Raw genomic sequence first — 16043 nt, 5'->3', positions numbered from 1 at the left:
AAGCGGCGCCAGCAGAGCGCGGGAATTGGAGATTCGATCCCGGGATGCGGAGTACGGCCCGGGGGCCCACCTGGACACCCCTCCCGACCCCCCAGCTCACCTCCTATCGCAAGAAGTGTTATAAGCCGACACAACCCATATACTCATGCTGAAAGAACAAACTAGAAGAAACATTAAATCATAATGGCGAGAGGGACCGTCAGTAGAATACAGGGAAAGATACGAATTGAGCCGCACGCTCGCTAGAGACTACATGTGCATATTGGGCAACACAATATGCGATTCGCGGAAAAGGATTTGGTTCTAGATAATAGATTGCTGCTTTGCTACGGGCTCTAGTTGATGCCACTGCTCAAGTTGAGTGTCGGACAAGATATCCCGAATCCTCCCTCTTCGTACTGTAGCAGTCTTCCCCAGAATGCAAACAGGGTATCAAAATCGCCGAAATTAATTATACAGTTGCACATGCAATCGCTGGTCCATGCCTCGTCGAATGCAATGCCATTTCTCAGAGCCTCGTTCAGCGGATCTCTGGCTCTCTCATGAAGTATGGTATGGTTAGCCCTCCATCTCCCGGGACAAACTTCTTTGCTGTAGGTTTGCGGCTAGCGTCTTGATCATGCCCGTCACCATTTCGCCGGCCCATTCGGCCTCCGTAGTCATCGATGGCCTCTGCCATGTCCTCGACGGGATTGTTTTCGGCTGTGGTGGCACTATCATCCAGGGCATAGACTTTGATCCCGCGAATGTGGGTGTCTTTGCCGTTTTGGTGGTTCTCGAGCACGATGATCCGGACGAAGAAACAGCATAAAGAGTTTCCGTCTTTACCACCACCGGCGCCGGCAATAGGGACATCAATCCATCCCTTGGGCGTGTTTAGCTCCATCGTCGTGAATGGAATGGTGAGATGCGGGGCAGTGCCAGCAGTGATCTGAATCTTCGTGGGCGTGTAACTCTCATCGAGCTCGTAGTCCAGAAAGAGCCGCAGGGCCCGAATCTCAACACGCTTGATGAAGTGAATGTTCAGACGATGAGGTTGCGGGCCGTCAGATCTTATGAGCAGTCAGCAAGTGCAATCCAGTACAGGGGATGCAAAAAGTCCAACTTACTGCCAGAACAGGCTAATGTCATCGTCGCGGAGCTCTCTGACACCACAACCTGGCTTGTAGCTACTGACAGTGAAGCTGGCCAAGTTACTGATCTCCTTCAGGCCTACTGCCGCGGCGTTGAAGGGCAGCTCATCATCTTGTGCTTCTTCTTCGTCGTCGTCTCCTTCTTCGCCCTCTTCTTCGCCAGCATCGACGTCAGCCCCCTCACCATTCTCATCAGGATCGGGGTCCAGGTCCTCCGCCTCTTCGCTACCATCCTCGTTTCCGGAATCTTCAGAATCCTCGTCAGTATGATCAGAACCCTCGGGTGAGTGTGGGTAATTCTCTTTATCGTCGTCATAGAAGTGTCGCAATCGAGGAACCAAGCCTGCCAAGCGAAGTCGCTCATATTCAAGAGGGTCAGAGGGATTCCAGTTGTCCTGGTATACGGCTACATCCGCAGGCTGCTGCCTGGCGGACGCAGGCAGAGGGAGAGATGTTCCCCGAGGACGTGGTATTGACATCGTCGATGTGTATTCAAGGGAGCATGGTGGCAAAATTGTGAAGTGATTGGAATAACTCTTTGAATGGAAGTGAGGTAGACAATACGCAATTCTCGAAACGGATTGGCAGCGTTTGGGGTCTTCAACTCGACAAAAGAGAATGTGAACGCAAGTGAAGGGTATGTGTCACTGACCTTGACCGGTTTGTTCCCATCGTGGAGGCAAACCAGAAGACGGATCGGCTGGGGCAAGTTGATCCCACGGGTTACTATCAGGTCGGCGAGATGACTGCAAAGAAGGATGGTCAAGACGAGAGGGTGCGCCGAAGAGCTGTCGGCGACTGTCCATGGTAACTCCTTCGTCCGTTCTAGTCTATAGATTTATCATCCGACCAGGCCAGACCTAGCAAAAGCGATATCGTCCGATGCACAGCTTGCAGTTTTTGACGCGAGGTGTACAATGACTTATCAAAGGAGTTCAGAAGCCCAGGTGAGATGTAAGTAAGTAGGAATGCTAAGCAGTGATGGCTTAGCTATTAGCCATCAAAGGAATCGAATTGATCGGAAGTGACAGGACTGGAGGAAGCACAATTTGAGACGACGGTAGCTGTAACCAGACGTATCAATCAATAGCTACGTGCTTCACGGGAACGAGGTATGAGGTAAGGTAGTATACACTCTTGATTTTGTTTGATGTTGCTCTACACGAGCTTGATTGGATGACTGGGGGTCCCGCATATCGAAATCCATCCTACCTTCCCGTCACTGTGCATAGAGCTAGCCCCAGCCGTCTACAGAGGTAGTAGTAGTACCTGACCTTCTGCACTTGGATATTACCTTAGGCATATAAACGACCACCATAAACTTCCATTCCTAGAATTAAATTGTCCTTAGAGACCAGCCAATTGCACATATTAGTTTGGCGCTCGGAGGTTCCCATTGCACATTATGTAGCCTCGCTTTATGCGCGAGCTGCATCTTCCAGGTACTTATTTGTCATGGGAAAAGTGGACGGTTACGTTTCTGTTGCCCGTTTGTTGCCCCGTCTTGTCCGTGTCGCCCGCCAAAAGTGCGACATGCAGCGACCGAGGGGTACGTATGGCTTCCTGAGGGGTAAAACCACTCTGTCGACATTAGCCCATTCACCACCATTGGGTATTATTCGTACTCATCAACATCCTCCGCCAATACCGTCCAGTCGGCTAATGAATCCCCCTGTAATACCTGCCTATTGCAGTCATCACACCTCGCCGGCATTGACTGGCGCCAGCCCGTATTCCAAATTGCCCTACCGCTCGTCTTCAGCACTGGGGACTGCCGCTATATCTCGACGACATTTCTCCATCTCAACGAGGGCTCAGTGTTCGCCCATTATTCCTTCTTTCATTATGACGGACCGAGATACCTTGCCCCCGGCTATCAAGCCATCCCACTATGACCTGTCTCTCTCTGCCTGGATTTCAAGAACTGGACTTACCGAGGAAAAGTCATGTAAGTAGATTGCACCATTTGTCTTGATTCGTCGATCAAGCATTGCCCTCGCCAAAGACTTTGATTATCTCCTCGCATGCTAATTATCCATCAGTATCGATGTAGAAGTCCTTGAGCCGACCAAGGATGTTGTCATCAATGCCTTGGAGCTCAAGCTCTCGTCCGCCAAGTTGACTGTCTCGCACACCAAGGCTACGCAGACTTTGGAGACTTCCAAATTCAGCTATGATGAGAAGAAACAACGCGCTACCTTGAGCTTCGCTCAGGAGATCCCACCGACTAACAAGGCATCCCTGGAGATAGCTTTCGAGGGCATCTTGAATAACGATATGGCTGGCTTCTATAGAAGCAAGTACAAGCCTGTGGTACCTGCAGCTGCTTCAGTCCCAAGGGATGACCAGTTTCACTACATGCTCAGCACTCAGTTCGAGGCCTGCGATGCTCGACGTGCATTTCCCTGTTTCGATGAGCCTCGCCTCAAGGCTACCTTTGACTTTGACATCGAGGTGCCTGAGGACCAGGTGGCATTGTCCAATATGCCCGTCAAGAGTGTTACCAAGACTGGAGAAGGCCTCCAGAAGGTTACTTTCGAACGGACCCCGGTGATGAGCACCTATCTCTTGGCTTGGGCCCTGGGCGATTTCGAGTATGTTGAAAGTCACACCGAGCGCCGCTACAATGGCAAACAGATCCCTGTCCGTGTCTATACCACTCGAGGCCTCAAGGAACAGGGCAGATGGGCTCTGGAGCATGCTCCCAAGACTATCGACTTATTCTCGAAGGTTTTCGATATTGACTATCCTCTCCCCAAGGCCGATCTTGTTGCAGTTCACGAATTCACACACGGAGCAATGGAGAACTGGGGACTCGTGACTTACAGGACCACGGCAGTTCTATTTGACGAGAAAACCTCGGATGCGGCTTATAAGATGCGCATTGCCTACGTCGTGGCACACGAACTTGCCCACCAATGGTTCGGAAACCTGGTAACAATGGACTGGTGGGATGAGCTGTGGTTGAACGAGAGTTTTGCTACATGGGTAGGATGGTATGCTGTCAACGAGTTCCATCCCGACTGGAATGTCTGGGCCAAATTTGTCGGTGATGGGATGGAGTCGGCTTTCCAGCTTGACTCGATTCGCGCTTCCCATCCTATCTATGTCCCGGTGCAGGACGCCCTTGACGTGAACCAGATCTTCGACGCAATCAGCTACTGCAAGGGTTGTTCGACTTTGAGAATGCTGGCAAACCATGTAGGAGAGAAACAGTTCCTGAAGGGTGTATCTATCTATCTCAAGAAACATGCCTATGGCAATGCCAAGACAGAGGCACTGTGGGCTGGATTGGCTGAGGCTACTGGGACTGATGTTGCCTCATTGATGTCCAACTGGACACAGAAGATTGGTTTCCCGTTGCTCACCGTCGCCGAGGAGCCGGGCCAGATCAGTGTGAAACAGTCACGATTCTTGTCTACTGGGGACGTGAAACCTGAGGAAGATGAAACTACCTGGTGGGTACCTGTTGGTTTGCAGGGCAAGGTCGGCACTCAGGAGGTACAGAGTCTTGCCTTAACCACCAAGGAAGAAACATTCCGAGACATTGACGACGATTTCTATAAGCTGAACCACAACGGGTTTGGCTTTTACCGAACAAACTATCCGCCTGCTCGATTGGCAAAGCTCGGCACCCAACTGGAGAAGCTCACTGTCGAGGACAAGGTGGCTACACTTGGCTCGGCAAGGGATCTTGCTTCTGCTGGTTACGGCACGACTCCAGCTCTGTTGGCATTCCTCCAAGGGTTTGGAGCCGAAACGAGCCAGATCGTGTGGAACCAGGCACTGAACACTCTCGGGTCCGTCAAGTCTGTCTTCAGCGACAACGATGAGATCAAGAAGGGCCTGGAGAACTTCACCCTGAAACTCATCAACGACGCGATTGAAAGGGTTGGGTGGGAGCCCGCCGCCGGGGAGGATTTCCTAACAGGATTGCTGCGAAAGCGTCTCTTGTTGACAGCTGTGGTCAATGGACACACAAAGTAAGTTTCAATCCAATGCCATTCTATGGCACGATTTGTTATATTGTGACGCGCATGCTAACAGGTTCGAATGAAGGGTATTGGAGAAGGCAACGCAGCTATTCGAGGCGTGGAAAAATGAAGGCATTGTTCTGAGCCCCGATCTGCGTAGCGTCGTTTACCGTGCTGGTGTCAAACGCGCTCCCGCCGAGGCTTTCGCAGCTTTGAAGAAGGAGTGGGAGACGACTACTTCGGTCGACGGCAGAGAAATGTGCCTTTCATCCATCGGGCAAATTGGCGACGTCGAGATCCTCAAGAACCAGTGTATCCCCTTCCTATTCAACCTGTCGCCTCCGGCAGCCGCTTCCGACTCTATCCCCAGCGGCGACATGCACTACCTGAGCACGGCGCTGGCCGGCAACTCCAAGGGCCGCGCCATCCAGTGGCAGTTCATGAAGGAGAACTGGGACCAGGTCAGCACCAAGATGGCCAACCCGGTGGTGCTGGACCGCTTCGTCCGCCTCTCGCTCAAGAAGTTCACCGACGCCAAGTACCTCGACGAGATCGACGCCTTCTTCAAGGGCAAGGACACGGCCGCGTTCGACCGGTCGTTGGAGCAGGTCAAGGACGCCATCCGCGGACGCGCGGCTTACCGCCAGAGAGATGCTGAGGTCCTGAAGGAGTTCCTCGGGGCCAACGGATACTTGTCCTAAAATCTAAGAAATCACGGGGTCGGCTATTGTGGCAAGTTGGGGAATGACACTGTTCTAGCCAGATCGCTGTAACTTCAGTCACTTTTTAATAGGCACATTGTGAACCGTTTTAATTCGCTACATCACCACGATGACGTGATAGGCTCCTATCCTACCAAAAAAAATCTTAATGACTGGCTTTTATTTTCTCCGCTTGGTTCTTGTAGATTATCCTCATTTTACCATTGACTCTATGGGAAAGGCCCCGTAACTCGACTAGTTTCTCAGGATCTTTACCAGGGTCGAACAAGGCTTCTTTTTAGGGAAACCTGGAGGATAGCATACGAGGCAGAAGCGGCACCGTACAGCATCATACCGTACTTACACGAGTAAATGTCCACATGCACAACAACGGTCAGGGAGGGGCCATAAGGTTTAGTTAGTACCGGTACGGCACAGTGGTGATATTACATTTAGCTGCCAAATTCCTGGAATGGAGGGATTCCAGTCCGATCTCTGTTAGCGATTTGATCAGAACCAACCCCATCCTGTTCTGGTGTCACGACCGGAGGTTCGTATAGGGATACATCCTCCAACCAAGAAGCTCACTTTTCTCCTCGGATATGCCATGTTACCGGTTCTACCAGTTAACTCTGGTGCGACCAACTTGCGGAGGACCCGCTGTTATCACGGCCAGTGGAACTTGTGGAGGCCATCTATGATGATGGCTTTCCACCGCCACGTCGATCATTGTAGCGACCTCGTCCTCGGCCGCCCTCGCCTCGGCCGCGACCACGATAGTCACCCCGTCCTCCTCGGCGTCCGCCGCGATGCTCGCCACCTTCGCCTTGACCTCGAGGCCGGTTGCGCTGGACCGATTGGAAACCATCGTCTGCTTGAGCGGCAGTGGTCTAGTGCACATGTTAGTATTATGCGACATGAGCTAGGCAATCGGGGAGAGATTTACCTCGGGCGGATTCTCGGGCTGATCATCAGCCCATGACTGGACAGGACCAGAGGCTGCGGGTGTGGCAGTCAAGCCGGTGTCTGTCTCCGTAGGGTCTCGGGGCACCTTGACCCAGTCTTCCTGAGAAGCACTCATATCATTCGTGTTATCCCATTGAAATTCCGCGGCAGCGTTTGCAGCTTCGTCACTGATGCTGGCATTGGAATGGGCTCGTTATGTCCATTCGCCAAAGGAGCTGAAGTCTCCGTGTCCTCGATTTCAGTGAGACCAGCATGGGTTACTGTAGGATCGGATACAGGAGCATCGGCCGTGGCCTCGGTGGCTTCGGGAACCGGATCCTCAGCCGCAGCGAAGACTTGAACATGCGCGGCGGATGCAGCCTTGACCTGGGCGACTATGAACATGTTAGTAATGGAACGCGAGAGAAGAAGGCATCTGTGCCTGCGGACATACAAGAAGTTTGCAGCTCGTCACCACTGACGCTTCTAGTCTTCTCCTCTGAACCCTCGATCAGCTTCATCATAGTGGCAACAGCGTTCTCATCACCCGAGTAAACGTTCAGCAGGACACCCTCCAGAGCCATATTCTCGTCGGCAGTGGCATCAGCATCCTCGGATCGTCTGGCGGCGGCCAATCGCAGGAATTGGGTGAGGACCAGCAGGCTGTCGTGTTGTACTTTCTTGATGTCGGCGGCAGCTTTTTCGGTGGCGGCTACCAAGGCATCGGCCTTTTCCTTCTCCAGTCTCTCCGTCAAGTCCTTCTCGACCTTGGCCTTATCCGCCGCACTCTTAGTTCGGTACTCCTCGTCTACCTTCTTGTACTGGGCAAGCTGCTCTTCCACTTGGGCGAGCTGAGACTCGAGCTGAGGTTTCTTGAGGACTTGGGATTTTTGATCGGCGTTGATGATCTTAGCAGCGACCATCTCCTCAAGGGACTTGTCTTTGTGCTGCTCGATCAGCGCATGGGTCTTGGTGACATTGGACTTGGAGACGAGAATTAGCTTTGACCTGACAGGTATCCAGAGTGTTGGTAGAGTAATTGGGGGTTAACTCACGATCTTCTTGTTGATGTTGCGGATATTCCTGAAAGGCCAGCGAGTCAGTTTTCAAGGCCGCCCACCCACCGGCAAAAGACGTAGCAAGGCAAGACTTACTTCTGCAGCTCACGAACATAAGGGCTCTCGTTGGCATCATCACCAGACACGGAAATGGGGGCGGAGGGGCTAGGAGCAGGAGAATCGGTGCGCTGAGCGGCGGCGGCGGCCTTCTTCTTCTTGGCGGACTTGGACTCTGTGGGACCCACGGGGTTCTGCACGGCGGAAGAAGGCATTTTCGGGGATGTATGGAGGATCTGTTGGTCGGGGCAGGAGGCAGTGGTGTCGCTCAAGTGCTAGACGTGTACACAACCGTTTGTTCTGGTTGGGGGAAGGGCCGAGCTGGGTAGGGCGTGGGTTGAGGATGGAAATTTGGATCGCAAACCAAAGGTGGTGAGTCTAGGTAGAGGTTTACCTGGAGTTGTATTGAGGGACTGTCTCACAATAAGAGGGTTGCTCTTAAAATACTAGGACTTGGGTGGTCGGGAAGAAGAATGCAGGTTGTTGTACAGGTTCTACGAATTGTGTAGGTTCCGGAAGTGAGATTGTAGAATTTTTTGGGACGCAAAGAGCTTTGGTGTTTGGTCTCGAGATTCAAGATCTTAGATTGGTCCCTGGCAGCAGCTGCTGTTTGGAGCTCTGCTGCTCTAGGATGCCAACCCAATGCTTAGGACACGCTAAACACCCCCCGGCAGTCATTCAAAAACGGCATCTGCTGCTGCAACAAGGCTCCCGATGACTGCATTGCTCGTGGAACAAGTGTTCAAGCAGTAGGTAATCAATCAGTCTCTCAGATGCAACCAGTGCCCCTAAGCTTTCTTAAGGCACCTATTTCTCACTGGCAGTAAAGATGCAACATAACTTATTTACGCATATATAGGTAATGATTGCATTCATTCAGACGCCCGTTTGTCAATTTGATGCCACAGACTTCTATAAGCCAGGTGGTCTCTTGCATTCCCGCCCGCAACTAAGACTTCTCCACTTCAGGAAGCACGCGACAGCCCCGCCCTTGCTCCGTCACATATGTATCAAGCTTATAGCGGGACCCGAGCCGCACTGGAACCATCCAACCAGGAATCCGGAGTTTTTTATTTATTTAAGGACATGATCGTTGATAGAGCTGCAATTCCTCACATCCCCTGAAATTACATCCTTGTAGGACCCAGGTGTTGATTTTGGGGGTGGCTTGATGTTGTCGCTTTATTGCCCTGGCGATAGCCGTCGCAGCTTGCGTTGCCTCGACCCGCGGTCCCTACCCTATGGTATGGCAATTCAGAGCCGAAGGGCAGTAGTCGGATGATCATATATGCTCGAATGTGGTTTTGTCGGCGTGCTTGCTCTCTTGTTTTCCTTGCAGTCTTCAACCCTTGAATTTCGCAAGCGTGTCCTGTGGTTGTGTGTTGGTTACTTCGTGCGTGATACGGGATGCTTGCCATCTTGCTAACTTACAGCCGTCACCTTCTTGATGCTCTTGGCGCTAACACCGCGTTCGCCTGCTTGCTTCGAGTCGATGGCAGCCTCTTTCATGAGCCTGCAACACATGGTTAGTTGGGTTTTTTGTGTTTCGGATGTTAGCGATAGCAAGATATTTTTTTCGTACGATTGCATGAACAGAACATAGTCGAGGAAAACCTATCGCAAACACCTGTTGTTAGAATCCATGCTCCAAAACGCGTCTCGGAAGCTTGCAGCTAACTCACCATAACATCGACATTCTTGCTCACGTTGCACTTCGAATGCGCCTTTACGATCTTTCGAACAGTCGCTCTGGGATACAACTTCTGACCCGGCGCCATGATTCGTTTTATACCCTGGGGGTTGGGTGCAGCTTAGGTATGCTTGGGGGGACGCGAGATTGTAGTTGCGCAGGCTGGCAGGTGTGTAGTTGCGCTTCAGCCGCAAAAGGCCATCGTGGGGTAGGTGGACTCAAGCTTGGGCCATTTCAGCATCACCGTGCTTGCTCGTTGACAGCCTGTATCAATCAACTTCCAACGGCGTCTTAATCGAAAAGGAATCCGTAACCACCGACCTCAGAGATAAAGTGCGGATTTGAACCAATACAAATGGTCAGAAACACAGGCCACCCGATCCTATTGATCAATACGAGTACAATGTCACAAATACCTAGCGAACCAAAGAATTATGCCGATGTCTTTAGATGCAGGGAAATATAAATATGTACGTAATCTCATGAACGGATTTTATTAAGTTCGTAGATGTACAGACATGCAGCGCGTATACCGATTGTGATGAATAACTGTGACTGGATTATCCAATAATGATCACTTAGTAGTGGAATGATCTACATACCATTAATGGGTTTATGTAGTAGATGATATGCGCACTCGATGTACTGTCCTCTTATGTATCCGATTGTCATCCATGGAGATACTACAAGTACGGATAGGTGCAGGTGCCGTCATTCAAAATCGTTCGACAATTAGCCCATGAGACAAATCTCCACTTCAGTTAGTTACTGACCGGCGAAAAACAGCCATGGTAACTTTCCTAACCTACTACCTACTATACATCCTCGGCGTCCCAACGATGAGAGGAAACTAAAGTCTTCAACTTTTGCTTTCTTCCATCGTAAAAACCCCGGGAAGATCATTCGATTTCCTATCTGCTATTGTTTTACGTACCTGCTTGTTGTGCCCATTCACAGCAGGTCCACCGGAGAATAACCGACTCCACTCACGCTCCATCCCACCTTAAACCGACTCCCATTTCACTCGTTAATCCCCGTTGCGACAACGCTCTCTGTCTCTCTCACGCAACGCCACCACGGTCGCCCAATGATCGCCCGAATTTCTATGTGCACTGATCGCATGTAGTGGCTTACAAGATGTCAGTTGAAGCGATGGCCCAGTCGGCGCCGGAGCAGCCCCAAATTGAAGTCGCAAGTGCATCTACCAACACTGCGGAAAAGCATTCACCAAAACCTCACCTTGGTCTCCATTCACCTCCCGATAGCAACAATGCCATGAAACTGGACGGAAGCGACGACTCTGAGTTGAGCGACCTAGACGAACCCGAAATTCAACGCCCACCCACGGCTCCCACCTCAACTACAGGCGAAGAAGAAGTCAAGAAGGAGGAACCACACGCACCAGCGCAGGAAGAAGAAGATGACATCGGCGAAGTCAATCCAGCAGAATGGTCCGGCACTGTTCCGGTTTTCAGACCGACCATGCATCAATTCAAGGACTTCAAGAAATTTGTATGTTGAGTTTCTTTCTGATGAACGTATGTTGAGGCTAACCCATGCCATGTAGATGACCAAGATTGATTCGTACGGCATGAGATCTGGAATCGTCAAGGTTATCCCCCCGATGAGTGGAAGAATGAGCTCCCGGAGCTGCACGACATGGTAAAGCAGGTGCGGGTTCGGGAACCCATTAAACAAGACATCATGGGATCCAACGGCACTTATCGACAAGTAAACATTCTGCACCAGCGGTCCTATAACCTTCCACAATGGCGCCAGCTATGCGACCAAAGCGAGCATCAGCCCCCGGCGAGACGAGGCGAGCGCCGCGCCCAGGCGCCTCCGAAACCCAGGACCACCACGGCGTCAGGTTCGCGCGGCCGCGGTAGGAACACCAGGGGCAGAACACGAAGAAGCATTATCAAAGAAGACAACGCAGATGAAGAAGATCGTCCAATGACGCCCATGTCGCCGAAGCCGAGTGAGGGTGTGCTCGAATCCGTGGAGAAAGACCCCGGTGCAGAAATGGACGAGGACGACGAGCCAGTCCCTATGGTTGGGAGAATGGGAGGAAGTAGACAAGCCAAAGCCAAAACGCAGTCCACTTCCGCGCGAAGGAAGTATGCCAAACGCGAAGCTTCGGCCAGAATCGACGAAGAAGCCTTCAAGGATTGGGATTATCGCATGGACATCTCGGACTACACACCCGAAAGGTGCGAAGAGCTCGAGAGGATATACTGGAAAACCCTCACCTACGCAGCTCCACTGTATGGCGCCGATTTGCCCGGCACATTATTCCCGGAAGACACGACGGCATGGAATCTCAACAAGCTTCCAAATCTTTTGGATGTGCTGGGTACCAAAGTCCCTGGTGTCAATACTGCGTATCTCTATCTGGGCATGTGGAAGGCCACTTTCGCATGGCACCTGGAAGACGTAGATCTGTACAGCATCAACTACCTCCACTTCGGTGCCCCCAAACAGTGGTACAGCATCTCTCAAGGAGATGCCCGCCGGTTCGAAGCTGCTATGAAGAGTATCTGGCCAACCGATGCGAAGGCCTGCGATCAGTTTCTCCGTCACAAGGCCTTTTTGATCTCTCCAAACCACCTTCAACAGTACTTCAACATCAAAGTCAACAAGTGCGTCTCGTATCCTGGGGAATTCGTGGTAACCTATCCCTATGGCTACCATTCCGGGTACAATCTTGGCTACAACTGCGCCGAGGCCGTCAACTTCGCACTCGACTCCTGGCTGCCTATGGGTAAAATCGCGAAGCGGTGCGAGTGTGCCCAGGCTCAGGACAGCGTCTGGGTAGATGTGTACGAGATTGAGCGCAAACTGCGTGGAGAAGAGACGGATTATGAAGAGACTGAAGATGATGAGGACGACGAAGAGGAAGATGAAGATGAGGACGAGACAGATCTGGCTGCGTCACAATCGCACGCGGTTAAAATCAAGCAGCCCGGTCGTAAGCGCAAACGAACACTCAAAGACAAAGGCGACAGGAAAGCCAAGAAGATCCGCCTGCGTGTACGGGCCAAGACGCAAGTCGAACCGCCCTGCTGTTTGTGCCCCAACAATTTACTCGATGCAGAGCTTCTACCCACGGACGATGGTCGTAAAGCCCACCGTATGTGTGCCCTTTATGGAGCCGAGACCTGGATCGAAACAGTTGATGGCAACGAAGTCGTTGCCAATGTTGCAAACATCAGCAAGGCTCGTCTGGAGCTCAAGTGCCTTTACTGTCGATCGAAACGCGGTGCTTGTGTGCAGTGCTCGCAGAGAAAGTGCGCGCGGTCCTACCATGCCACCTGTGCTGCTGCAGCAGGCGCCTTCGTCGAAGAGGGCAATGTTCCTATCTTCAGCGAGGATGGCACAGAGTACAAAGAGCAAGCATTCGAGTTTAGCTGCCGGTTTCACCGAACGAAGAGGGACAGGAAGCTGGACGGCCCAGCACTGGAGGACTGTCCGAAGACTCGGAAGGCGGCTGCCGCCCTCAAACGCGGAGATATTGCACAACTACAGTATTACAGAGGCGAAATCTTTGCCGGTGCTGTGGTGGAGAACCGACATGACGAACAAACATTGCTCATGGAAATTATACCCAATGGGTGCGAAGCCTACAAAACTTACAGTAACATTGAACCCCCACAGCTAACAATGATCAGTGATCGAGTCGAAGTCGAGTGGAAATGGCTCCTACTACCGGATGCCGCGGACTACCATCTACCCAAATCATCACCGAACGCTATTCCAATGCCAACTTCTCGGAAGGCAAAAGCCGAGATTAAAGCAACTAAGCTGGCAACCGAGGAACTACCCCGGGCAGATGAGCCTTTCGTGGAAGGCTGCACATGGGCCGAATTTCATAATACTACGGACTGCACTAACAAAGCGCAGACCAAGGTTGACCTCAGCAAAGAGAATCAGATCTGGTATTATCTGGGGAGGACGTCTACCGAGGCTCGGGCTCAGTACACGGATGACCCTAAGAAGCCGGCGCACAATTACAAGAGCAACTTCCTGGAGACCATCCCGAAACCACTCGCGCCGCCTGCATCCCAACCGCGGAAATCGTACACGCCCACATACCCACTCCAGCAAGGACAAGCTTCAGCAAATGGTCGGTCTGAGAAGCCTTACCAGTACAAGCCAAAGAAACCGGTACCACCGTTGGCCAATCCGAATGCCCATATCCCGTATACGAACCAGAGTTTCATACCCAATGGAAGACCTTTTCCTACTTCAACATCTACCTTTGCGGTTTACTCATCATACCAGCCGCCACCACATACACCGCAACCGAGCGCGGGGCCTCCTTATCCTCAACAGCCGACACCGAAGCCGTATACGACGCCGCAATCAGCTCCACAAGCCACAGTGCCGCCAACACCACAGCCGACTGTACCATCACCTGCTGGTCACTCGTATACCCCACAATCTGCGCCTGCGAAGCCTGCCTACACGCCTCAGGACACACCGAGGTCCATGCAACTGCCCAAGAGCACGCATCAGGCAGCCCATTCTCGAAACAAGTCATTGCCATTCGGTTCAGACCCGCGGTTCAGAACCTCATCATCTACGTATGCCTCCGCTCGATATGATTTTAATTCAAGCTCACCATTCAGCTTCGGCTTTATGCAACCCCCCGATCTTGGGCCTTCTCCATCGCCACAGAACGGGCAGTTGTTTCAGGCACAGGCTAGGGCAAGATCTTTGTCCACCGCTTCTGCGAAATCCCTGAACACTCCGATGACGTCTTCGGCGATAAGACCGTCATCCTCGGCATCGAGTCAGGGTATACCCGGGCCTCCTCAGGTCGGCAAGCTCCCGCCTATCACGAGACCTGCGCCTCCAAGCGTCGTACAGAAGTATGCATTTTTCCAAGTCCATCACAATAGGTGAGTTGTGAATTTCTCTCAGATGTCGTTATTGTACTAATCCTGTAGGGACTCGACTAAGTATCGGACTCCTTATGCACCTTGGGGAGGTTTCACGAATGGGTACGAGGGTAGCTTGAGAGCGCATTTGATGAAGAGTCCAGAAGCTTTATTCACTATGCAGCGGCAGCCCACTGGCAACTCGGCGACACCCATGGGAACCCGTTATGAGCCATCAAATGGACAGGGTTCTTCAATCACTCCTGGTCTTTCTCAATCTTACCCGGCGCACAATGCGTCCGGAGCAGCAGTAAATTACCATACGGCCCAGCATCCTGCAAATTACCAGTTACCATCAGCAGGTGCCGGAGACGATGATGCAACAACTTCCGGACAGAGCGGCCTACGCACTCCCAATGGGTCGTGGGATCCTACCTCTATAGCTGCTCAATTGCATCCTGCAATTCGTTCACATTACGCAGCTATGTTGCAAAGAAAGCAACAACAGCCACCGGCACATGCACAAACCCAGGCACCGATGGAGAGCTCGCCGCCCGCCTATACACAGTCGCAGAGAATACCACAAGCTACACAATACTCGCAAGCGGAACAAACCTATATCCCACACTGTATTCCAGGGTTGCCGCAAGCTCAACAACCTTCCATGCATGGTCAGCCGACTGGGCAAGCGTACCTACAAGCGACTCAACCCAGTACTTTGGCAGCCTTACCGACTCAACAAGCACCGTCTCAGCAGCCGCAAATGCATGCCCAAGACCCGTACTCTCACAGAAGCTCACCCAGCTTTTTCTCTGCTGTCCCCAACAGCGCAAGCCCGGGCCCCAACCCCTCTGCTCAGATTGGCGATGGCTACCAGACGACGACATCATACCCGCCCCACGCCAGCACTCAAGTACAACCGGCAGCCCCCAGACAGACGTTCATCCCTCCTCCTCGGCCATGGGAGCAGATACAGAAGGCTTCGCAGCCGGACAGGATGTCACAATCGACCGAAACCCAGCCAACGGGCATGCCTCCTGTTAAGAGCCCCGGTCCTCCACAATCTTTGCAAAATTTGGGCCACCAAATTCGCACTGTAAGTGAGCCACCTCTGCGACATTCGGATTGAATGCGAGACTGATAGCCACAGCCCGAATCGACGACAGCTCGTGCGCACCAAGGCCCTACAGCGGAGCATCCGGCAATGAAGTCCCCGATGTCTCCACCGCCAGTTCCGCAGAGCTCGAGAGGCTTTCCTGAGGTCCCAGAAGAGTCTCAGGCGCTCGTAGAAGATATAATTATGAATGCTCGGAGAGCAAGCGGCTCGGACTTTGCGCGTTGAAGCGTTGGTTCACCCTGGGCAACGCTATGAAGTCCCAATAGTGGGGTTACGATGACAACTTCACGGATTAATGAACCGAGGTCAGGAAGCAAACGCTTTTGGATGAAAGCCACGGACATGGAATGACATACGAAGCATTCTTGATTTTGTTGTTTCTCTTTGATTTCGTTCGGTGTTCCCAAGAGGGGCCAGGCGTTTTAAGGATGAACTGGCAGTGGCTTATTTCTGCGCCACCCAACAACAGTGCTTTCACTATGCAG

General features: G+C 52.2%; 5 protein-coding genes across 5 annotated transcripts; 2 read left to right on the top strand and 3 right to left on the bottom strand.

The window, feature by feature from the left end:
• Nucleotides 1–520: 520 nt before the first annotated feature.
• On the bottom strand, nt 521–1612 carry PG994_001552 (anaphase-promoting complex subunit 10; the record flags this gene model as incomplete). The annotated part of the gene is made up of 2 exons (XM_066852961.1): nt 521–1052; nt 1110–1612. The coding sequence occupies 2 exons, from the start codon at nt 1610–1612 to the stop codon at nt 521–523; spliced, it is 1035 nt and encodes a 344-aa protein (XP_066721102.1).
• A 1366-nt stretch (nt 1613–2978) lies between these two features.
• PG994_001551 (Aminopeptidase 2) lies at nt 2979–5808 on the top strand (the record flags this gene model as incomplete). The annotated part of the gene is made up of 3 exons (XM_066852960.1): nt 2979–3085; nt 3176–5116; nt 5193–5808. The coding sequence occupies 3 exons, from the start codon at nt 2979–2981 to the stop codon at nt 5806–5808; spliced, it is 2664 nt and encodes an 887-aa protein (XP_066721101.1).
• A 695-nt stretch (nt 5809–6503) lies between these two features.
• Nucleotides 6504–8083, bottom strand: PG994_001550 (uncharacterized protein; the record flags this gene model as incomplete). The annotated part of the gene is made up of 6 exons (XM_066852959.1): nt 6504–6698; nt 6755–6874; nt 6943–7148; nt 7208–7754; nt 7809–7836; nt 7908–8083. 6 exons carry the CDS (start codon nt 8081–8083, stop codon nt 6504–6506), a joined length of 1272 nt encoding a protein of 423 aa, XP_066721100.1.
• Nucleotides 8084–9210: 1127 nt separating this feature from the next.
• On the bottom strand, nt 9211–9646 carry PG994_001549 (uncharacterized protein; the record flags this gene model as incomplete). The annotated part of the gene is made up of 4 exons (XM_066852958.1): nt 9211–9237; nt 9300–9381; nt 9451–9482; nt 9551–9646. 4 exons carry the CDS (start codon nt 9644–9646, stop codon nt 9211–9213), a joined length of 237 nt encoding a protein of 78 aa, XP_066721099.1.
• A 1049-nt stretch (nt 9647–10695) lies between these two features.
• PG994_001548 (uncharacterized protein) lies at nt 10696–15783 on the top strand (the record flags this gene model as incomplete). Its single annotated transcript, XM_066852957.1, has 5 exons — nt 10696–11070; nt 11155–13172; nt 13230–14462; nt 14511–15537; nt 15586–15783. The coding sequence occupies 5 exons, from the start codon at nt 10696–10698 to the stop codon at nt 15781–15783; spliced, it is 4851 nt and encodes a 1616-aa protein (XP_066721098.1).
• Nucleotides 15784–16043: the final 260 nt, after the last annotated feature.

Source organism: Apiospora phragmitis, assembly GCF_038363925.1.
Source record: "Apiospora phragmitis strain CBS 135458 chromosome Unknown utg000002l:1.0-5516284.0:1.0-5523493.0, whole genome shotgun sequence".
Taxonomy (NCBI): domain Eukaryota; kingdom Fungi; phylum Ascomycota; class Sordariomycetes; order Amphisphaeriales; family Apiosporaceae; genus Apiospora; species Apiospora phragmitis.
This window is presented reverse-complemented; position numbering and strand designations above follow the sequence as displayed.